Source organism: Etheostoma cragini, chromosome 20 (assembly GCF_013103735.1).
Source record: "Etheostoma cragini isolate CJK2018 chromosome 20, CSU_Ecrag_1.0, whole genome shotgun sequence".
In the NCBI taxonomy this organism is placed as follows: Eukaryota; Metazoa; Chordata; class Actinopteri; order Perciformes; family Percidae; genus Etheostoma; species Etheostoma cragini.
In genome coordinates this window covers 9,962,970-9,987,566 of record NC_048426.1, presented here as the reverse complement: position 1 = coordinate 9,987,566, position 24,597 = coordinate 9,962,970, and the positions used below count along the sequence as shown (strand labels likewise).

At 40.8% G+C, this 24,597-nt stretch overlaps 1 protein-coding gene across 2 annotated transcripts in view; it reads right to left on the bottom strand.

The window, feature by feature from the left end:
- stxbp6 (syntaxin binding protein 6 (amisyn)) overlaps positions 1 to 20,933 on the bottom strand; it is a 63,300-nt gene extending 42,367 nt beyond the window's left edge. Inside the window, exons 1-2 of one of the 2 annotated variants that reach the window (XM_034858309.1) lie at positions 20,639 to 20,933; positions 7,395 to 7,614 (exon numbers count right to left, since the gene is read on the bottom strand). In XM_034858309.1, coding sequence (XP_034714200.1) covers positions 7,395 to 7,548 — 154 coding nt within the window. In that variant the 5' untranslated portion in view covers positions 7,549 to 7,614; positions 20,639 to 20,933. The remainder of the gene's footprint in view (positions 1 to 7,394; positions 7,615 to 20,638) is intronic. The other variant, XM_034858310.1, reaches the window with a different exon arrangement.
- Between the last annotated feature and the right edge of the window lie 3,664 nt (positions 20,934 to 24,597).

Below are 24,597 nucleotides of genomic sequence, written 5' to 3'. Positions count from 1 at the left end.
GCCAATCGGAAGGTTGGTGGTTCAATCCCTAGCCCTGCAGTCCCATGTCGAAGTGTCCTTGGGCAAGACACTGAACCCCGAGTTGCCCCCGATGCTGCGCATCGGAGTGTGAATGTGCGTGAGTGTTTATCTGATGAGCAGGTGGCACCTTGTACGGCAGCCTTGGCCACAGTGTATGAATGTGTGTGAATGGTGAATGTTTCCTGTACTATGTAAAAGCGCTTTGAGTAGTCGTTAAGACTAGAAAAGCGCTATATAAATACAACTTACATTTACAACTGCATCCTGAAGTGACAGTCCTAGCGTATGTTCCCATCTTTTCTTGCATACTGTTCCAAAGCTTCTTTAATATCATCATTCTATCTCTTAAACCGTTTCATTTTGCTATCCGCCCTTTCCTTTTCTTACCAAGTACCATCTGTCTTAGGCCTCCTAAACACCCCCCCCAACCCCATCTTGGCCAAGAGGAGATTGGAAGAGAGGTTAAGAGGGAGGCTGACATGATAAGAGGGGGCAAGAGTGAAGGGTGAAGACAGTCCAAGTTTTAATGAGTAGTCTGCCACGAAAATGAGCTGATCTGCTCTCAGTAAATATTGGGAGGCCAGCTTCAGTCACTGCCGCTACACTGGCCCTGTGAGAAACCCACAGAAGGCAACATTCTTCACAACAGAGCACAGACCACCCGCACACCCACGCCTGGCTAAACCTCGATAACAAACATTTGTCCAGACTCCCTGAGAGGTTTAGAAAAGTTTTACCAGTTAGATGCAATGTTGAAGTAAAACTAAACCTGAAAATGCTGATAAAAACATGGCACACGGCTAGCCGTTTCCCCATTTTATTTCCCAAAATATCAAACTATTCCTTAAAGTCATAGTTTTACCTACACCTTAATGTAGCACCAACTATTTTAGAAACATGTTAATTACCGCATCAAATTCTTTGTGAGTCCACCAGTTTAATTGAGAGAAAACTCACATTTTCTAACCTTGAACTGTATACCTATGTATATCTTTAAAACCATGCAAGCTTAATGGTTTTATGGGGCAGTGTTAACACCTCCCAGATCTTTCAAAAATATTTATCAGTAGTCTCTCATTTCTATTTCTATCTGGACTTACAGTAAGGATGGGCAAATCTTGTCAACACACCTACAACCTAATATGTATGTACAGAAAGTCAGACTGATGTTTTCTTGGATTGAGTAAGCAAAGTCATAACTAATCTGACTTTGTAAGCATTTGAATATACCAATGAGCTAAACAATCTGCTTGCCCATCCACCTCACCATGTAATCAATAGATACAAGTCTGCTAATGATGAAGGGAGTGAAGTGGAAAGCGCAATAAACAAACTGGTGTGGTAACTGTGTAATCTATATTCTACATTAGGGATGTCACAATACCCCAAAAAAGAAAAAAAAAGAAAAAGAGTAGTCTGTACCGATACAACCAAAAGTACACAATAATCAAGTTCAAAGTTGATCCCACAGTGTGTAAAACAAAACGCACACAAAAACGTAGTTGATACAAATACCAATGAAGATTTATGATTCTCATTATCCAAGTCAATACCACGGTAAGAAAAAAACTATAAATCCCATGTCCTCCTTCATAATTGGTATTTTAGGATAACACTTGGGGGGAGGGACATCGTCATGTCACTGTTTTTGCTGTGTCCAATTTTTTTTCTCTTAAGTTTCTGTTACTGTTATGGTGTCGAGTGGAGGGCTTTAAGTAATGGGGGCAAGGAAGGAGTGATTTATATGGAATGTGGAGAAAACGACAGTCTATTGGACCCACAGCTCGCTGCTTTGAAACCTGGCATCACCACACAGACAGCGTGCGGTTCACCCAGAACTCCGACTCAGCAAGCATGTTTAGTTACGTCTGTTTCTTTCTGTTGTTGTTGTTATTTCTCACATAGAACCGGACTGCTTAAAGTTATCTTAACTGATGCTATAGAGGTCCGCTAAAACAAGCGCTAAAGTTGGCTAATGTCAGTAACGTTAGCTACTGTGTGTCAGAAACGGCAGAGGAACACATGTAGTTTCTGTTTGGGAGCTCCAGGTAAAGACGTGAAAGCAGTTGCTGTAGATGTACGATAAAGCCAGAGCCTGACTGCAGTCAGGTCAAGCCGTCAGTGAGCAATATGCACAGAGACGAGCATTCTCTTAATACATCCATGGAGACGAGGCTCTGTTTATCTGTGCCCTACGGTACGGTAGAAAAACGAGTACAATCATGTTTTAAGAATTTTGGTTACAACTTTACAGGTATATTTACAGTTATCATCAAATGAAAGAATCCCTATAAATCATACGATTAAGTAGATCCTTCCTACTTTACTTTATTCAACTTCCAACTGGTCAGGTGGGATGGAGAAGAATATTCTACTTTTCAAAAACAAACACCACACAGATAAACAAAACACTCCGTCAGACCACACAAAAAGATGTGCACACAAACCAAGACAACAGCATGAGATTCTCAGCATACACACACAGGACACAGCCTACACATACCATTAACATGTAACATGTGAACCATCCCACAAAGTAACATGCCTGCATAAACACACTGTGCATGAATACATCCATAAAACGTGGATGCCCACAAGCTTCCCACAAAAAATGAACATATTAATATAACGCATAAATGAGTATGTTTATGTGTGCACACAGATTTAGGTTATGAGTGAGTGTCCCAGTGTTATATGTTCATATGTAAAAGTAATTTCCTCGATTCAGACACCTGGATGAGGCCTTCTACCGGTTTGAGAATACATACTGTATGCATTGACAGAAACCTGGATACTGTTAAAATCATGTTAAAACCATTCTTATATCATATTAGACTAGGTTGGCTTACATCAATCAATCTAAGTTAGGTAGTTGAAATCAAGGGGATGGCATTCCTTCATATGATTTAGAAACCAAAGCCAGCAACCTGTAGCTATCACACAAACACACAAGGATGTAAACAATAAGGGCAAAAGGAGGTGTGAAACTCATGAGGATTGCTCGAAGGAGCAATGGGATGGGAAAGGAAGAAAATGTGTTTTCCTCTCAGATCAGAAAAACCAATAGGCTGTACAACCAGTGAACTTTCACAGTGTCTTATCTAGCTCAACTGGCTCCACATCTCTGCTGCCAAACATTCTGTGGGCGGTCCAGTGTTTCAGCCCTGAGGTCCAGCCATAAAGGCACCGCATGAGGCCCAGTGATCAAAGAGAAAGCTCACTAACCAACTTGGTCCATGTTGAGCTTTTGGCTCAGCTCCAGCACTAGGCTATGTCATCAAGGCCCCTGATGCTGTGAAAGCGCTAACATACATTTCTGTGTGTAGTTGAGAAACTCTGTGTGAACATGACTTTGTATAAGATCAAAGAGATCATAGCAATCTGATCATAGCACAGACAAGAAGCATCTATCGCTCACAGAGGTGAAGTGAAGCCAGAGCAAGACCCCCGACTTTAGTTTTGTAACACACTTGGTACAGTAAGTCAAACAATGAACTAATTTTGATAACACAAATATTACAAAAATAAAGGTTGCACAAACCATTTTAGTGCTTTAGGCTGTGTGACCAATTGTTGCATTTTAGCTCTTGTGTGCAGACTTTCGGTTCACACTGGCTTATGACAAACAAGTCATAAAACACTTCCCGTCACCGTGCTTTGAGGCTTTATATCCTCTGATGGTCATGCAGAGCTTACAAAACTCTTGATAGTGGTTGATAGTGACAGCTAGAAACAACAGCTAGAAAACTAGGAAGGAAATGATACATGCTGACTCCAAACTGCAACATAACGTTGAAAATGGTTACCAAGATTAGCGAAGGAATTGGTATTGGTTTAGTTTAGCTTTAAATTTGTATCGCATATATATATATATATATATATATATATATATATATATATATATATATATATATATATATCCCATGATCTTGTCAATGCTCCTGCGTTGTGTTCTCACCACAAACTAGACCAGATTTCACTCAGAAGTAGACTAAGAACCAGAGTGGTACCTGTCAGATAGCACACTGCAAAGTAAAGTGGATAAAATGCTGCCGTTTGTCTAAACCACACAAGAAGGTTGGAACATGAGTATGACTTTAATCATGTACCAAAAACATGTAGTAGCATTTTGTCTACTCAGCCTACTACTGATCTAGGCCTTGTGTACAAAAATGAAAATCAGTTTATTGCTACAGGGAATTTCAGAATAGTATTGTTTTCTTCTTTGGTTACATACAACTGATTTGTAAGATTTCACCCTAAAGCCAAACAACAGTTAACTATGTGAGCCAAACCAATCTTGTTTTTGTAGAGCCACATTTAATCCTGAAACAAGAAGCACTGCTCTTCAAGTAGCAGCTGTCCAAGTCCTGTTGTTGCCCTGATAGATGAATTGTAGATCTTTACCCGAAACAAAAAGCCATGTGATTAGCCAATTCAAAAACCCACACTGAAAAGACAGCTCAAACTGCCTGCTGTGGTCACAAGGTCAATTCCATAACATCCATGTCACATTCCTGGGAAAGCAGTGAGTTATTCCAAATGGATAAGAAACTCATGTACTCAAGTCGTTTTCCGTATTTCCAGTAAAAGTCTTATGAGGCCAACAGTATCCCCCATCAGGCCTGAATAATATATTTTCTTTTACTGCCAAATGTAACAGCAACCATACACTGTGTTTCCCCTATATTCATTGATTGTCTGTGGTAAACTCATGTCTGTAACAGCAGGACAGTGGGCTATTTAAAATGGTAAAGTCAGTTGAACAGGTGAAGCGAAGATAACGGTAGCCTACGGCTACCAACAGGCTCGGTAATGTACGACATGCTTACGTGCTGCAAACTCGGTGTTGCGTTCTTATCGTAGCTGCACCAGAGAACACTCGGTTAAAACTGTTGGAGGATGGATTCAATTCATGCCAATGGGAAGAGTGATTCATGGAGATTATTAAAAGACAAACCGATTAATCCACTTTCAAAATAGTTGGCGATTAATTTAATAATGGTTTACGTTTATAGAACAGCAAATGATTCTGGTGCTTGAGCAGTGGTGACGGCCTAGTATTTCATCCTGGCACCCTGTTTGAGAGTGAAGTGCCCATAGCGGTCTCTACAGTACATCTCATCATGTTGTTAGCTTTCTTTAGTCGTGACATACCACAGATTACATAACTCTGCCACTGTATGGCCCCTCATCTCTCAACTATCTGCTACCGTAGCCATGAGACTGTCAGCCGCCCCCTTCCCCCACCCTTGTACACACAGTGCTTTCACAAAGTTTACACACAAATGCTGAACACTCAAAGTCCCACACACCAGCCTTGTATCTCCAATGTGCTGGGAGGCACGGCCTGGTTTCACACTCATGGTTTGGCTATACAGTACATGCACGGGAACCCAAACACAGGAACAATTCAGACAATGCGTGGCTGGCTTAAAGAAATGCCACATGACTAAGTGAACTACAAAACACTGCTTGCCTTCACTACTGTTCATGTGACCACAAGTGATACAAAACAGCAGCTTAGTCAGGAGACCGTTAGTATAGAGCAATGTCAGCAGACAACAACAAAAAACGTATAATAGGCTAACTATTGCAAGACATCAATTCGGGGCGATTGTGGTAATGCTAGCTGTGGCCAAAAGCTGTGTAGTTTGATTTGTTTTAGAACATTGTGCAACAAAATTCCACAGCATATTGTAACTCTAAAGGATAATACCAAAAAAAGAGGAAATAACATCAACATTGAATGACAAAAGGCTTTTCAGCAAAGGGAATAAATAGCGTGATGTCTCTGCTTAAAACAAGCAAAGAGGGCAGTGAATGATTTTTCTCAATCCTACTTTAAAAGAAGGCCACTGACTCCCACGCTTCCCCCATACAGCAAAACAAAAAGAACACCTATTCAGCTGGGTGATATAAAAAGTAAAGAATGCAACATCTCACAGTCCCTTTAGTGGAACATGTCCAACATTAGACCTCTACATCCTTACTGCAAGGCTGGAGTCACTGACTGTTGCTCCAACCACACACACACAAAATGGCTTTTGGTCAATTAGTTGAGTTAAATCCAGTTAATTCATAAATGTTTGTGGAAATGTTTTGCCTTTAATAAAAACTAAGAAGTAGATTGATGCAAGGATATAAGGAGAGTGATGGGGAATAATCCCAAGTCCTGCGACAAACAGGGGGCAGTGCTTCATGGTCGCCTTAAACCCCAGAGCCACCCCAGTTACCAATAATATTATTAACAGATTAATCGACTAAACCATTTATCAAGCAAAAAGGTTAACCATTGCAGATTTCAACTAGAGACTGCTTTTATGTTTCATACCACTGCAAAGTTAATTGGATCTCTTTAATTGGTTGGACAAAACAATCATTTCAAAACATCTCTTTGGGCTCTGGGAAATTATGAAATTAATTGACTGAGCAATGAAGCCACATTTGGGATCAAACTAACAGTTCCCACGCAACATCAATCTCTACTATGTCTATATATTGCCATGTTTTCTGTTCAAGAAACCTACAAGGGGGAATTTACTGATGTTATTCAATTTTGGATCAGCAAAGCTCAAACGGGATACAGAGGTGAAGGCTGCTGCTGGGTAGGTGATCACTGATGAGAACTGGCATAAAATCAAGTGAATCTAAGGCAACATTTATTTCCACATCAAAGGAAAAAGGACTCATCATAAACCTCTCAGAAAAACATTCTCCACTTTCAGAATCCTGTCGTTAATTGGGCCTTGCACTTGACACCAATGGCTTTGATGCAATAGCGCCATAACAGTGTAAACACATAAACTAGACCTCTGGAAGGCAACGTGGATTTTGAAAGCACACAGAGAGTCTGCACTGGCCTTTGTGCTGTACTGATACAAATTCCTCCTAGTTGCCATTAAGCAACTTTGAACTTTGAGTGATGGAATCTGGTGCTGCCAAGGCGGAGTTTAATAAACATTGAAATGGTAGGATTAGAAAATGTCATTGATCTCCATAAGCAGTTCTGCTGGCAGTGAAATTAATATGCTCTAGCTATTCTCCTTATGCATATCATGCATGGCTTATTCAACCAACAAGCAATATCACAGCTAACGTTTATTATTAAAAACAATTAAAACCTCAACTTCGGTTGAAATAATTATTCACTTTCTGTGTAGATCTAATCTATTTAAAAAGGATTGACCTAAAGCCCAGCAGTTAAATTGATTAAGAGTGTCATTTTATTGGCACAGCAAACGTAAACACATCACGGTGAACATTAATAGGACAACGAAGGAAGAAGTGTTAAAACACACAAACACACGCCATTTAAACACAGACACGTCTGAAGAAAAGAGAAGAGAAGAGGTTTTCATGTGTCTTCTGACCTGAGACACAGATGAAAGTCATGTAGTCTCCTTGACCACCAGTGGCCAGGAAGGGGATCTTCTTCTTGGTCCTCCGCTTCACCTGCACTGCAGCAAGCATCTTCTCATCATGGGGTATGAAGACCTCCTTGTTGATGGCTGACTTGGCACTCATCACTGAAGTTGGCAGGAGTGAACCGCTGACGAACAGTTTAAGTGGAGAGGACGAGAGCCACTCCTCCTGAAGAGGAGAAGAGAACGGCAAATTGAATTAGAAAGAATGATGCACTGGACTAACTACAATAAGTCTGGCTTTCTCACTGTCCAAAACGTCTACTTAATTACAAACAAAGACACACATCCGTCCTTTCTTGCCTCTCTTCGTATTTGGCCATCCAGATAGTTGAGATAAAGTATTTTCATCCAATTAAATAGTCCATAGAAATCTATAAAAACAGTTGACACTGTGTTCTGTGGATTATCTAGAGTAACAAAGTCACTGATTATGGAAAGAGACGTAACTGATTTTTGTGGAGATGGAAGTCCAAAAATGTGTATGTGTGTGTCAGAGCCTCCTTTCCAACATTAAAACAAAATAGTTTTTAACGTATTACATTGCTAACTTTTCAAGATACAATGGAAGCATTTACAACTTCAAACACAGTAGTGTATGTAATGAATAAAATAGCAATGACTGATGCCATCATGTACACTGCTTCATCAAACTGTTCTTTTTTTAAATAACTTTATTTTGTCTCTATCATCGTGATTGGCACAACAGTTTATGAGCCATGAGACCTGTAATAGAACTGCAGGAGAGGATATCTGTTAATCAACACACCCTCTGATCTATATTCCACTTTAGCAAGTTCTTTTGCACTGCTGCACATAATGTAAAACATCAAGTGCGCTTGAAGACACACACACACACACACACACACACACACACACTGTCCGTGCGCTAAAGGCCCACCGCTTTGCTCTTTCTTGTTTCTGAATTAACCCTTGTATAAATAGAAACACAATAAGTGAGCAGGAGAATTCATTCTGTTAAAGAACAGTTAAAACATAAAAGCTTATGTCTTTTGTGTGTTCTGTTCACATCCTCAGCCTTGTGGGAATCACCCTCGGTCTCCAAAAGTACACACGCAACCAATCTATATTCATACACTCTCTACTGCTCAAAGTGTATCGCACAATAAAGTAAAAGGCTTCAAAATGGAGAATGGTTGCGTCTCAGTGTGTTGCAAGCTCCATGCTCAATCTCTTTAAATTCTTTGCCAATGTTCTTCTTGGAAGCACTTCCACTCACAGAGATGAAATGACTTCAGTCTCACATGTCTACCATGAGAGAGACAGTAGTAGGGCTGCACGATTATGGCCAAAATGATAATCACGATTATTTTGATCAAAATTTTGATCAAGATTATTCTCAGGATTATTTGTTGATTTTAACCAAAACAAATGTTAACGTCACATAGGCTGTTTATAACTGCGAGAGGGAGTGTGATGGACGTTTCTCACAGAGAGACGGCTGATTCATTATGAACGGGTGCAGCACGTGTCGAATGGCGGATACACACGTTGTGTGTATGAAATATCTGTATCGTCACTGCGCTGCATTTTTATGAACTATGATGTTCTGGGCATGGGTCCCATCTCTCGCCCAGGTCCAGCAGCTCCGTCTCACACGCTATTACTCTACAAACTGAAGTTAGTTGCCTTCAATAACTTCTTCTGTGTTCTTTGCCGTGGCGGCCGCGATAGAGTTACCCGCGGAAACACTGGTACAAATACAGGTTTGCCCTCATACTTGACGATATACAGACGTGTTATAGGTGCTGTGTGGCCGGGCTGCGTGGAGAGTAAGAGGAGAGAGAGTAGAGGAGAGATCCAACACAGGCACGGCTTTACAGACGAAATGGGTCAGGTAACGCGAAATTAAACCATATCCATATGACAACATTGCAGCGGATGCGAGGACATCAGCACCGGTGCGTCCTAGAGGAGCTAACAGCTAACAGACGCTAACTAGCACCGACTAGCATTGGTCACTGCTGTTGTCTGAAAAACAACACAGACGGGACAAAATGTTGCGCCTACTGGTAAACTGGTAAACCTTGAGACCGACGTATAACCGACTGCTATCTGTTGAGTTTTCCTCCTGTTACTCTTTCCTCTGTGACTGTCTACATCTAGAAACTGAGCTGCACGGGGTGCAGTGAACAACTCTGACTGGCACATGATCTGACAGGGGTTACGGAGCGGTAGATGGGCTTTGCAAAAAACCCGGAGCAATCTATGAAATAACGCTTAAAAAAAAAAAAAAAAATACGCTCAATCACGCAAATTTGTTAGTGGGAAGTCAAAATCGTGATTGCGATTAAAATTCGTTTTATTAATTGTGCAGCCCTACACAGTAGTATATCTGATGGTGTGTGAAGGAAAAACTGTGCTTACATGCAGGATACAGTCATAAAGAAGTGGGTTAATTAGGACCAAATGCTCTCATGAGGACAATGGAACTTGATCATTTTCTCAGCCACACACACACTCACTCAAGAAACACAACCACCTCCCGCACAGCCCATCCTGATGAACCGATCTATCAGTCAGTCGCAACCAGATGATCAATTACTCTACTGCGAGCCAGACTGTAAAAAAAAACACTTTTATCAAACTGCCTTGTAATAAATAACAAAGCATACACACAAAGTTGTTTTCTAACAACTGCAGTAAGCTTTAAAATGGGTGCTCAGCAGCTGAGGGGAAGCCATTGGAGTCAAAGTTCCATTCAGTGATTCTCATAAAAGCAAAACCTGCAGCGGTACAAGGTTTACATGGACGGTGGAAAGTGCACAAGCAAACTTCTCTACCCCGAAACTTAAGAGGGTGGAAGGCTGCCATTGTTGACTGGTGGTCAGTGGTAATTCAACAGAAGTGGAACATAGAGGCTTTGAACACAATACCATAACTACAATATAATGCAATCTAATAAATAACCCTGCAGAAAGCGTTTTTCCACTGCATGGTACCTGCTTGACTCGCCTCGACTCTAGTCTAGTCGCCTTTTTTGTTTTACCGAAAAAAAGTCACTGGTACCTGCCAAAACGTACTTTTTTTAGCTGAGGCGATACCAAAACCTGATGCGAAAACTACAGCAGACTACTGGTTCGTTGAAGAGAATCGTCACTATTCACTACGTCATCTTTGCTAGCAACAGACGGAGGGGTGTCCTGAACAAACCCGCTGTTTTTAAATTGTTTAGCCAGCCAGCTCTTGTTGCTGCCTCCAGCTTTTTTGGAAACTAAATTTGTCTTCTGGTCGTGGCAACTCTCACATGCCGAGAATCAAAAAACAACACACCTTTGACGTTCTTTGTGTGTCGCGTTAGGTCAGTATCCTGCTATGACGACCAGCCACACTCGCCTGAGGCGGTACTAATCTGCACTGGAAAAAGGAGGACGGGGTATCGCGGCCCGAGTTGAGCAGGTACCATGTAATAGAAAAACGCCATAATTAGTACTTGCATGAAGCTACTTTTGATCAATGTTTGTTGAGTGTGTCATCTATGTGGTGTTTTGTGAGACAGCAGTTAGGGGGGTTATATACTCAATTGCATTAAAGGGAAAGTTAATGTGTGTAATGTGTACAGGGGATCAACTAAAAGAGTTCATCAAGCATCAAAGCATCACTTCTCTGACACAAATGTTACATCACAGGTTTAACATTAGGTAAAATGTATTGCAAGGCCACTTTGTTTTGTACACTGTTTTTGCAGTTTACGGTCTAATCAAATATCCTCTCTTTCTATCCATCTTCCCTTCTCCGCTCTTTCAGCAATCTTAGACTTCACAATAAACAAAAACCCGGGCCAAGATTTTGTGGAAAGTAATTAGAAAGGCTAATAAATATGCCTTAGGAATTTAAAGCATGCCCAACATCCCAAAATTCCGGCTAGGAAATAGATCTAAGACTTATAATACAACACTCAAGATCACGAGAACAAAGTTGGTTTGCAAACGATCCTGTGTCAAAAGCAGGAAAGCTCTTTCAATCAGGGCCTGTTGAGCAAGCCAGGCACCATGTAATAACTGCGCTGTGAGCTGTGTGTGCATGTCATACTGAGCTCTAATAAATACTGCAACACCTATACTGTGCAAAAAGTGCAAGAACAGTACCGCACTCAAAGGTCTTGGACATCATGTTCGCTGAAAGTATCAAATTCTGAAGACAATCCTGAATGGGTTTTTGCATTCATATCTTCCCCAAGGGCAGTAGTTTATACTCTGTATCAAAGCTTTTAGCACTTTGAAACAATTTGAAGACATTTAAAATGCAATGTCGTCATTTCATATTTGCTTGTTGAGGGTTAAAACGATTGCACATTACTATATCATGTATCAACCAATCTACATAATACTGTACACATCCATTCATTTAGATATGCACAGAAACTGCCCAAAATGAGCTCACTCCTGGCCCCTGGTATCTATCCTATAATACCATATTCCCTTCTCAATTGTTGGATGCTACAATGAGGAAAACAAAAAACAGAAATTCAAGGGTGATTGTTGGAAAGCCACTCGTCTTGTTGCTCTCAAGAACAAATCAGCCCAGCGGAGTTCCTCTCTGTGGAAGCCCTAATCCGTAACATCTTTCCCTCTTCTCCTAGTTCTTCAAGCTGAGAAGGAACGCTGCCCACATCTCCCTGCAAGCTGTCACCAGGCAAAGGGAAACGCGCGCATTCCCCCTTAGGTGGCCCGCTGAAGCATGAAGGGAAGGAGGGATAAGGGGAAGGGGGAGCGAGAAAGAAAACAAGCAGGAGGAGGAAGACAGGAGCTTCTAGGCAGTGAAATGTAGCCGACTACAATGCAAAGCTTATGGTTTGACTTTGAGCAGTCTAATGAAATGCTCACAGTGCAGGGCTGAGTAGATGTACTGGAGGTATCCAAGGAGTTGATGTGGCAGTGAAAACGGCGTACATATATTTTACGGCTGCTTATCACCCCATTTCCAAGCAGGGCCCCTTCTGAAAACACTTCATTAACTGCGGTGTGTATTGCCTGTCACAGGAGCAGCACCGTTCCCTTGCTCTCCTCTTGCCCAGTGTGTAAATGTGAAATCTGTTCAGCCATTGCTCCCGGCTCTCCCGGGACCTCTTTGGAGTGGGGTCTTTGAGCTAGCTGCACGGCCACTTGCTCATCCCCCTGGGAACCTGCCAGCACAAGCTGTAGAAGCGAAGGAATGGGGACCAAAAGACAAGGTGGACGATACAGGTGGCCTTATCACACTGAACTGAAGGTGTGTCACTGTCTATAATTCCCTTTGGGGACATAACAACTCAAAGCCAAACATCCAGTTGAAGCAGGCTGTAAAAAAACAAAAATCAATCTAGTGAGGAATTACCAAGTTTATTTACTCTTCTGCTCATGTAATTAAAATGCTGGCAGATGGCGTGGGAATTATTTAGACAGTGAGCCATTAGAAATTGAGCTCATAAATATTAAGTAGTGAGCCACAGTATGGATGTGGACCCGGAAGCTAAAGTATAGACTGAAGGACAATTGAAACTGTGACATGCATGGTCTGTGTATGTGTATGTGTGTGAGCTTGTACTATTTTTGAGAGGACGAATTAGTTTAGGACCATGAATGACAACAGAATGTAGTTAAGGATAATGGTTAGGCTACGCTTGACGGTAGCCAGGATCACCAGGCGTACCGTAAAGGCAAAGAATCTGCGTTACCTTATTTGACAGAATCTCTGCATTTTCCAGTTATTTCTGACAATTTTAGTAAGCAAAAATGTATATTATGCTTGAGTAAATTAAACCCCAATAACAAACTGGATTAAAAAAAAATAAAAAAAAATAAAAAAAAATTCTCATATTGAAGTTTATATTCTGCTTGATTAACAGTTGTTGGTAAATGGCTCTTAAACACATTAAGAGAGGACAATAAAAGGAAGAATCGCCATTTGTGTCCTCTTATAATTTTGGTGCTGGGGATTTTTGTTTGGAGCTAGCTATAATCTCTTTGGGGGGTGCCAAAGGAAAAGCCTAGACTGGGTAAACCCTGCCCACTCTGCCGGCGCCCTGCAGCTCGGTCTGGAAAGGTGCACGTTTACTTCTCCTGCTTAAGTTGACAATTTTGTGGGAACCAATCACAAACTGGATTATCTACTTGAAGCACTATTGGCAGGTTTAACACGATGACGATAGAGAAGCGACCAAGCACAGTCTTGTTTACATTCAACATAGCGGCCACCAAACGCCAGCAAAGCCAACCAACCCGTTGATGATGCTGTGGCCTCTACGTCACCCCGTCATTGGTCTGATTGGGTGGACTATCCAGTTGCTTACAAAGTTATTTGAACTATGCCTGTTGATCTCAGATCTACTGAGCTTGGCTGGTCTGGGGATAGCCAGACAAGGAAAACCCCTAAACGGGGTAAATGAAGCCTTGTGTGCAGTATTGGAGAGACAGCAGCAAGGGTGTACTTTAAATGTGCACAATCAGCAAACGCACTGCAGTGGTGTGTCAACAAGCCTTTTTGGCTGGTGGGTGAGACAGAAACAGGACAAGGAACTCCAGTCAGCCTATCAACAGCAGAGGACAAGAGAGAAAGCCGTGTTAGAGACGTCTCTTGCAGTTGGAGTGTAGAGTAGACCAAACCTTTGCTTAATAAGTATAATGATGTCCAAATGAAGTTTTTGGAACATTAAAGATTTCTGGCAAGGTAACCAATTCAAACAGATAATATAATCCTCCTCTTGAAGAAATTCATCCTCTGTATCTACTCCTCCCACTCACATCTGACTGACTTTGGGAACTTTCAAAGACAAAGTAGTTTCTTTCATTCCACACCAAACTCTCAAAGGATGTCTGAAAGAAGTAAAACACTTCGCCTCATCTGCAGCTTCTCATGCACGTCTTTCATGTTGATTCAAGGCTCTGTACAAGGCCTTTTACAGAAAAACCTCTCCTGGTGCCAACGTTTTCAGAGATTACATCTTTAGAGGGTGATGTCACGTGGCAGCGTCACTTTGAATGAGCGGCATCCAGCGTCGGCGCCACATGAACAGATGGTGAATGTTACCTCTCGGGAAATAATTGAGAGATAGCATTGTCTACCCTGCTGTTCATCCGGTTTCAACGCCTGACAGTGATGTATTGAAATCTAATCCTACGTTAGTGCAGCACTGCGCTACAGATGACAGACAAAATTCCTTCTGGACATGCGTGGTGAAAAGATTTCCGTCACAGGTCACTTACGAGTATCATTCAGACACAGATAGATTGTTGTCACTTTAGCATGTTAAAAACACTAAGGAACAAAATGTGTCACCCAGACTCAGCAGCGTACACAATAAACGTTTTAGCTAGAATAAAATAAAATCTAAAGCCTATAATTAAAAGAACACAGTTTTAAAACCGAGCAGCATGTTAACACAATAGGGAATCTGTAGCTGCATGTTGTCGCCACAGCAAAAGTGCAGAGGACAGGCTTAATCCTAATTCATATGTTCATGTTGTACCCATTCATTATTGTATTGGTACTGTCTTATTGTAATTATTTGTAATTAATTCCTGTTCATGCACTTGTATATTGTTGTTGGTTTTGATATGGGACACTGATGAAATGTGAGGCCATCAGGCTTCAGACTGGTCTGGAATATCAGAACAGCTGTAGTTAATGTGTTTGTTTGTGGTCTTGTGTGTTATTTTTTGTTTCACACATATGAGTGCCTTTTTATGTGTGTGACATGTTAGTTATGGTTCTAATAGTTGATAATGGTTCTGTAACATGTAATGTTTTTGCCTGTTATGTTTAATTTATCTGCAATAAAGACAGATTTTTGTAAAAAAAATAATTTCTGAACATCAATGACATTCAAAACGGTGATTACTGAAACAGATATACAACACACCATGTATACAGGGTGTATATGTATGTATACATGATACATGTGTATACACATATGTATTGCAAACAGACCTAAGTACTACACAGATAAGAACATCTGCCTCTGCACCACCAAAGTGAACATAAAATAACTATTAAATATAAAAATGCATATGCCACTGTTGTCGAAACCCACACAATCAACAAACAGAGACGGCATCTTGGAAGTTTGTGATCAATTCTGTAAGGTGATGTAACCAATTACATCCCCCCAATTTCATAGGGGGGATGTTTAACCAAGGGGTAGGGGTAAGGGGCAAGGGGTAGGGGTAAGACAGAGAAATGGGATTCAGCCTAAGTCTGTGAGTTCATATCATGTTGGATGGCAAGAGCCAAGAACACCAAGATTTATTATGGTGTACAACTATACCTTCTAGTAAATACTCTCTCTGGTGTTTCAAGAGACATAAAGTCAGTGAAATTCCATCATTTTTTACTACTCCAAAACTGAAACATACATATACACAATCACAAGGAGTAAATACATCTGATATAATAATAATACAGTAACACAGTAAACAGGATACTTATGATACATATGCAGATACTAAACAAATTCTCATTCTCTCTCTCTCTCTCTCTCTCTCTCTCTCTCTCTCTCTCTCTCTCTCTCTCTCTCTCTCTCTCTCTCTCTCTCTCTCTCTCTCTCTCTCTCTCTCTCTCTCTCTCTCTCTCTCTCTCTCTCTCTCTCTCTCTCTCTCTCTCTCTCTCTCAACATTACATCAAAAGGTTTTCCTCTCTGAAGTATGTTGTTTTGTACATTGTATTTTGTACATAAAAAAATCAAGTAGGGCAGCTTGCTGAAGCTGGGAAAGACTTCAGGCCGGATTTAGCCGTCCAAGTTGTGGGATCAAATCCCTGAATCAGACCAACTCAATGTGCATGCCAGTCACCAAAGCTCATTAAACACAGTTCTTCTGCCATCTCAGACTTGCAGTAATCTTCAAATATGCTTAAGTTTGTCAAATCCGCTGTGCTGTTTTAGTGTACGGACAGGGTTTGAAAACAAGTGCACAGGGCTTATCGAGTGGAAACAAACAATTGGTTCATACAGTGTGCTGCAACTCAACCTTGTTCTTCAAATTCAGCATCTAGTAGTAGTAGTTGATTTTTAGCACACTCAGGTGAACAACATGGCATCTGGATTCCTCACAACCAAATGAAGAGTCTTTTCACGTGTAACTCCTAGACAGAATCACAGTTTAGGCTCCTGTGTGCATGGCAACGTTGGCAAGACAATACATTACAGGAAAGGTTGTCTAATTCAAATCTGTAATATAAAGAGAGCATATGGTTTTGCACAGACTAAAAGTGGTTGCTCAGCATAGGGATCAAATCAATTTTCAGTCAATGAACAGGAAAACCCATGTTAGCACCCATAACTGGCTGCTCTGAGAGAGGCTACCACTGTAATGTGTCGGGCCACTTGATTGTCGAGGGAGTATTACTGCAATTTGTCTGAAATTCTCTGAGAGGGGAGCACTCTCGAGGAAGAGCATGAGAAAGGGAGGATCAAACCCATTTGTCTCTAGATCCTTTTTATAATGTCGTTCTTTTTTCATCCTGCCCTTAAGAATTTGTGTCTCTATTGTGAGTTGTGCTTTTTCAATCTTTTCAAAACGTGCGGCAAACAAGAAAACATTGCTTACTGTGGGACAAAAGGGAAATGCACACAGGAATAAACATTGCACATCCTGTTGATGTCTATTTCTTAACATGAAATAATGGAAACCATTGATCACAAAAAAGAAAAGCTCTCCGTGACAGCAGATTGAATAGGACCTTACTCTTTTCCCCCAAAAAGAAAAGATATGAGAGGACCCATCCATTTTCCTCAGCTGCTAGTGAAGCTTATATAGTGCCAGGAAGGCATGGGCTAGCCATGTATCAATTTATAACACGCCAAGCTCCCAAATGAGCTTATTCTTTATAGCCCAGCACATTATGACAATAAAACATTTGGGAAGGACTAGGTAAATAGCTGAAAAGCAAACATAGAGCACTTACCAATTGATGTCTCACACACAAATACGGGATCATTACCACAACAATTCATTTATATACTGGGGCAATGGCTATGGACATTCACAATACAAAAGTGAATGTAGAATTAGTTTGCACAAGGATGAGCTAAAAGCATCAGCACTGTGTCAGTGTACACATAATAATAAAATGTTGATGATATAGAGCGACTTGGATCAAAATAAGCTAAATGTCTGAGGTAAACAGACAAAAAAGACATCCAGCCTTGTGTCTATATGTACTACTTCCCCATTAAATGTTTTGCAAATCCGAGGCGATGCTTAGGACTATAGAAAAGACACCCTTCTGAGAGGGGAACCACAGCTTGACCTCAGTGATTCAATTTCCTTAACGACTCCAAATCTTTAGGGTCGTGTTGCCAGAAACACTGATTTGTGTTTCCCTTTTTATTACATGACCGACTAAATAAACAAGACACCAAATGTCTTCCTTCAAGGATATCTGTCCTCTTCGACAACCTTACGAGCTGAGGTGGTGGACACACAGGGGGGAAGTCGGCTCGACAGTTTATATTACGCTGACCGTAATTGGATACTGAAGTACGGAGAAAGGTATAAGCCTATACTTTATGGCGTGCAAGAGCAAATTAAGGCCTGAACTCCTGCTTAGGAGGAAGAAATATTTTAATGTAAGTGGGTTAGTTAGCGCGATTGGGAGGCACGAGGGGTAGAATTAGGAGCCCCACAGCTAATCAGAACCAAGCGTCCCTCAAGGTCCCAACCTGTCACAGAGATGTGGAGACATGTGGTAATTGCTCTAAGGAAATATACTACAGACAGCCTTTTTTTTCAATTTTTGAATTTAGCAAAGAGCAAGCCTAATCATTTGTGGAGCCAAAGAAATTACTCAAAATACAATACAATAAAAAAAAAAGATAATTAAATGAGTAAAAGAACATGTCTACATGGTTTCTTTTTCTAACAAAAATAAGACAAAACAAAGTACAAGACTTCACAATTGGCTACTGTGAAGATTCAAGCCTTATTTCTCCAAGTTTGGTGGTATTCAAATAGTACGGACCCATTGATTAACCATCCATCCCATGCAGGCAAACACAAGGATGTCTCCAAAAAGATGACATTTAGGAAATGCAAGGGATTTACTGGGGAACTTCTAGTTGTAATCAGAGCTGGGCAATATATCAATGTTATATTGATGTCGTGGTATGAGACTAGACATCGTCTTGGATTTTGGATATCGTAATATGGCATAAGTGGTGTCTTTTTTCTGGTTTTAAAGGCTGAATTACAGTAAAGTGATGTCATTTTCTGAACTTACCAGACTGTTGTAACTGTTCTATTATTTGCCTTTACCCACTTTGTCATTATATCCACATTACTGATGATTATTTATCAAAAATCTCATTGTGTAAATATGTTGTGAATAGTCAACACTACAATATTTTTGCGGTATCATCTAGAGATGTTCTGATACCAGTATCGGTACCGCCTCCAATACTGCTTAAAATGTCTAAAACACTGGTATCGGAAAGTACAGGTGTTAATCCACCGATCCTAGAGATGCTCCCATTCCATCTTTTGCTTCCCGATACCGATTCTGATACCTGAACTCATGTATCGGCCGATACAGAATACTGATCCGATACCGGTGTGTCATATATTTGATTGTGTTTTAACAACTGTATACTACTATCACTGCATGTATGTGATTTCTATCTTTGTTGTCGGTTTGGCTCAGGTTAAACTCTCATCAATGCCACAGAACTTCCTTTTATTATGCAGTTTGACAATCAGTAATAACGGAAAAAGAACATAAATAAACAGGCTTTATTATGTGGTATTGGATAGGTACATAAACTCTACTACTTCCCCATACCAATGTTTTAGGCAGTATCGGAGGTGATACTGATACTGGTATCGGAAGATCTCTAACCGATCCAATACAACATAATAAAGCCCTAAAGAAATCTACATTAAAGTAGTTCATTTATGTTCTTTTTCCGTTATGACTGACTGTAAAACTAGATAATAAAAGAAAGTTCTGTGTCATTCATTGTTTGTATTTGTTCATGTTTCACAAAGAGTTTAACCTGAGCCAGACCAACAACAAAGATAGAAATCATATCAAATCCATACAGGGATAGTAGTATACCGCTGTTAAAACCTAATAACATAACACATAACTATATGACACACTGGTATCAAATCAGTACTCTGTATCGACCGATATGCAAGTTCAGGTATCAGAATTGATATAGGGAAGCAAAAAATGGTACCAAACAATCTATAGTATCGACATCAAGGTATTTGGTCAAAAATGTCTTGACATTAGATTTTCTTCATGTTGCCTAGCCTTAGTTGTAATTAGCTAGTTTTGGGATCCTTAGGTGGCTCGTCAGGGTGCTAAGCAGCTCCTCAGGGTGCACATGCCTTGGGCCAGTTCTGCTTCAGCAGACACAAGTGCACCAAACATTCATTTCAAAACACATTTTCAGCGCTGTAATACTTAGAAAAAAGGCAACAATGATGATCAAAATGAAACATTTAACAATGAATGTTCATCACATACTAATTAATTAGGTGTTTTTTCAAGCATCGGGGAAGATTGTGCCATATGGTTCATTTGTAACAGCACAAACCATCATCTTTAGATTTCTTTGGATCCTTAAAATGTGACCTTAATGTTTTGATATGACATTATCATACAAGTAATTATTGTGATCATACAAAAGAAGTGTCTCATATTGCTTTATGAGCAAACAGACTGATGACACAGAAACAGAGCCTACACTCATAGCCTAATACCCAGATATTCAAGATGGACTACACCCAAATTCACTTGTCAGGGCTGACAGGAATTTCACTGGAATACTTGCACTTCCAAGACGGGTGCCAAACTTGTTCAGATCAAATATTTGATTTTGTTTTCCACACCTCCAGTTTATAAAGACAGCTAAACACAAAAATGACACTTGTGGGCCTACAATTTTACTTGAATTATGCCGATTTTGTCAAACGCGTAGACTATAGGCTAAGGTCAATGTTATCTTCCAACACGAGCACGTGCACAAACAGTTAATGAGCTGAACGCGCGCGCACTTGTTCTGACTCCAACCGTAAAGTGTTTGAAAGGTTGTTGACGCAGTATAAATGCCAGTTGCAAATCAATAACGCGAAAAACACAGTTCCTACATCAACTACACTTTTTTTTCCGCACGCGGAAAACTATTACTGTGAAGCCTACATTGACACTTTTATTTTAAACAGAAGTAGTCCGGAGTTAGCGTTACTTACCGATGTGTTTCAGCTGTGATTTCCACGTGCGGTCCTCAAATCCTTCGGTTAATTTGTCCAGCTGTTGTCACAGTTCAGGCACTTTTCAGCAGCCTCTTCCTTACCGTGAGCTGTCTTAGACTAAACGGTAGCCTTTGGTGTGTACCATCGCGTCGACTCCACTTCCACGACAGTTGTTGGTTTGTAAGCGGCGTGAGAGTAGTTTGTTTTCCCTGCTGCCGTTTCTGTGCAGGCAGAGACAGTCTGTCTGACTGCGGCTGTGTGTGTGTGTGTGTGTGTGTGTGTGTGTGTGTGTGTGTGTGTGTGTGTGTGTATGGGAAACCAGTAGCAGGTCCCCAGCGACACACACACAAACTCGCCCGCCAGTCACGTAACGTGACAGTGTCACATTACCACGTAGCATAGATGCCTTTAACATCTGCATGTCTTGGGAGTCTCTTTGAAGTACTAAGAGACGAAGAAGAAAATGGGCATTGGATGGAGCCTTATTAAGGTTTTTGGACTCAAAATTCAAATTTAAAGAGAGGAATTATCCTTACAGCGTGAATACTGTTTTTTTTATAGCAGAAAACATTCAAGGAAACCATACATACATCACCACAGCTACAAAACAACTGTAAGACCCAAAAGGCACATGCTAAGAATAGGAGTTGAAAAATACAGTTTTCTAACTGATGGGTTATTATAACATTGTTGACACTTTCTACGGGAATATTGGACTATTGGATTATAATGGAAGCAGAAATAATTGTTATGGTTTTTATTACCTAGTCTCTATGATTCCAACCTTGAATATCTCTGATTATAGTGGACGCCCCACACAATAACTCATGTTCAGTTGTGTATTCCCAAAGGTCACCATTAAATAAAAGTGGTTTATCATATTTGACTTACTTGTTTAGACAATTCTGCACTGCCAAGGACTCATAACAAAGGTCCCTGTGGGGATATTATGAATTGAAATGGGTGAAAATGAATAATATTCCATGGTTTTTACTTTGTCTGTATAACTTAAACCTTAAACAGCTTTTGAAAGTGTGACTAAGTGAACACAAACGTCGACATTTAGGCTCATTATATCACAATCCTTTTTTTAATTACTTGTTTTGGACACCTGATGAGGTTACTGGACACATAAAAGTTACTTTGAATCTATAGGGATACACTGTAATAGTTATATTAAGGAAAGCATTGTAGTTTTTATCACCCTGTCTCTGTGACTCAAACTTTAAATATCTCTGATTAAGGGAGGCACCACATTATGAGTGGGACACCATAGAAAAATAGCTTGACTTCTTTGAATTGGTTGTTTAGACCTAGCTGAACATTTCCCCAAATCCTACTGCTGGATGTGTGGGAGGTGTCATTGTTCAAGACTATCCTAAACAGCCAGCGAGGGTTTACTACCATCTTTTGTTTCTACAGCCGTGCCAACAGAAATGTGTTCCCTGGGACTTCACACTCACAGAGGCAGTGGAACTGCGTGTGTCTGTCTAATGTTTTGCTTGGCTGGTTGCGAGTCATCCAAATCCCCCTCTCTAATTCCTCTCCTGGTAGACTTGGCTTCTTTTATAAGCTCTGTCTTCATTTTGAACAGACTTGGACAACACTGCCTCATCTGAGATAGTTTTATGTGCTTCTGTCTCTTTGCCTCTGGGTCTCTGCAGCTGATCATTAGCATGTCGCGGAGGGAAAAGATGAGCATTTAAGCCATCATTGTTTGTCATGCTAAGCAGAGGACCAGTACTGTAGCAGATGTCTGTGAATCAGTTGAGAAAGCCGTGATGTTAAACGCATGATGAAAGATAAAAAAATCCTCATGTGGGTTACAAACAGCAGTCCTGTAATCAAAAAGGAACGTTTTTGATTTCCCTTCAAAGTCTCATTGAAAACCCTGGGCAGAAGTTTGTCTGGCTTTGCATTTCTGTGCTACAGCAATCTGCTGCACCACTGAAGTCCCTGTAAGGTGTCATTTTTAACAACACATAAGATCAGGTGTATTAGTTAACAGCAGATGTCATTCAGTGTTCCACTTGTAAATAAAATTCATTAACCAGCTAAAGCTCCAAGACAATCCATGCAGCCAAAAAACTAAATCACACTTGGCAGGTGGCACCCCAATATTGAAATATAAAAGCTTCTCATTCCTCCAGGCCTTCGAGCTTCCTATGGATCATATTACTGTTTGTCTGGCTTTGTGATTCAGGCTACAGCAAGCAGTCCAGCCATCTGGTAGAGCATGTGGAAATAGTTCATTTCAAGAATTTAGAAATGAAAAATGTTTGCTGTGTCTTCGGAGACTATTTCTTTACGCTACCTTCAGACAATCCACTTTGATTTACACAAGCTCTTCATTTGATTGTAAATTTGGAATGCGGTGTTGCTGCAATGGCTGCAAGACCATTGGGACAGCAACAAGAATGAATTGGAAACTAGACTCTCTGTGACACTGTAGAAATACTGTGCTGTACCTCTGTGCTCCCCCACATGAGCAAATGCTTTCACTGTAATGAGTCACTCTTTCCAAGTTGAAGGGGAAAAGAGACAGTGGCCCAAAGGGGGGGGGAATTATATACACACACATGCAACCACACAGGCGCACACAAGCAGAGAGGGTTAAAAGGGCATTAGCTGTTTCCTGCTGGTGAGTTTGGGAATTCAGGCAGCGGCCTCTCTCGAGGGAAAAACATGGCCGCTGATTGATCTGATGAAAGAGGCAAAACACGGCACCAAGTCAAGGTTTTTTTACTATACGGCACTACCGGTCTCAATAACAGTCTGAAGAATGATTGCCCAACAAATATGTTGAAAGCTTGACACTGATCATTGCTCAATTCAAAGCTGAGGTTAGCTTTTGGATGCATGACACACCACAGAGGCTGACACATCCTTCAGGTTTTGCTCACGTGGCTCAAAGTTTCCGCAATGTGTTATAGAATTGGAATCTGGGGGAAAAGGAAATGGTGGTGGAAAACTAACCAATCCCATATATTCTGGTGAATTTGCTTGGTTATCTTATAGAGTACTCACAATGTATGCTTAGTGCACTTTTGGAATTTACAGATAAATTGATTAGAGTGACCTGAGTCAAATCTGACCAGAGTGCAGCTTATCCACTTAAGACAAATGTTCCTGATATTCCCCTTAGAGTTTCTAATAAGTAGCATTACATAATTTGTTCATGCTGTTTGGTGTTCTGCACCTGTTTGTTGCAGTGCTTCATCACTCATGTATTAAAAATGAAAGTCCCGTGTAAGCTCCATTGAACCACTACATGAAGAGGAAGCATTTAAATGCATTATTTTTAAACCCTTATGGAATATTCCACACTTGCAGTCAGTGAAATATTTATATCCAAGATGCCTGTCTTTATGGCTGCCCCTTGACATGAAATGGAAAATTATAGAGGCCTTCTGCATCACTTTATACATATTTCTTTGTATCTCTGTAGGAAGTATTTTGCATGATTCAAAACCTTGGAATCTTGTCTGGAATGTAAAAAAGAGCTTGTGTGGGCTTGAGTTAAGATTGTCCAAATATCACAAGCTTAATAAATCCTATAAAGAAGGATTCCTAGAATGCAATTAGTTCTTTTCCATCAAATGTTCTCCCAAAAGAGGCAGGAGCTCATGTCTGAGCTCTACCTGGCACTCCTCCTCTCTCGGCTCCATCCCTGTCCCCCCTCTCTCTCTCTCTCTCTCGCTGCACACCCTCAACCCTTCCTCCCAAAATCCTGGAAGACATAAACACCCTCCCAGCCTCTGACGTCAGACAAGGAGCTGTGGAGGCTGGCTGGATTAGGGAGAACGTGGGGCCTTAGTCCCCATGGTGTGCAGGGTTAACATGGAGATCTGACAACAGAGGAATGGAACAGGGCGAGGGACCCTTCGCTCGGACAACCGGCCGCCTCTCATCTCCCCCACGCGGCCAGATGCCTTCCTGCTACTCACTCACACACG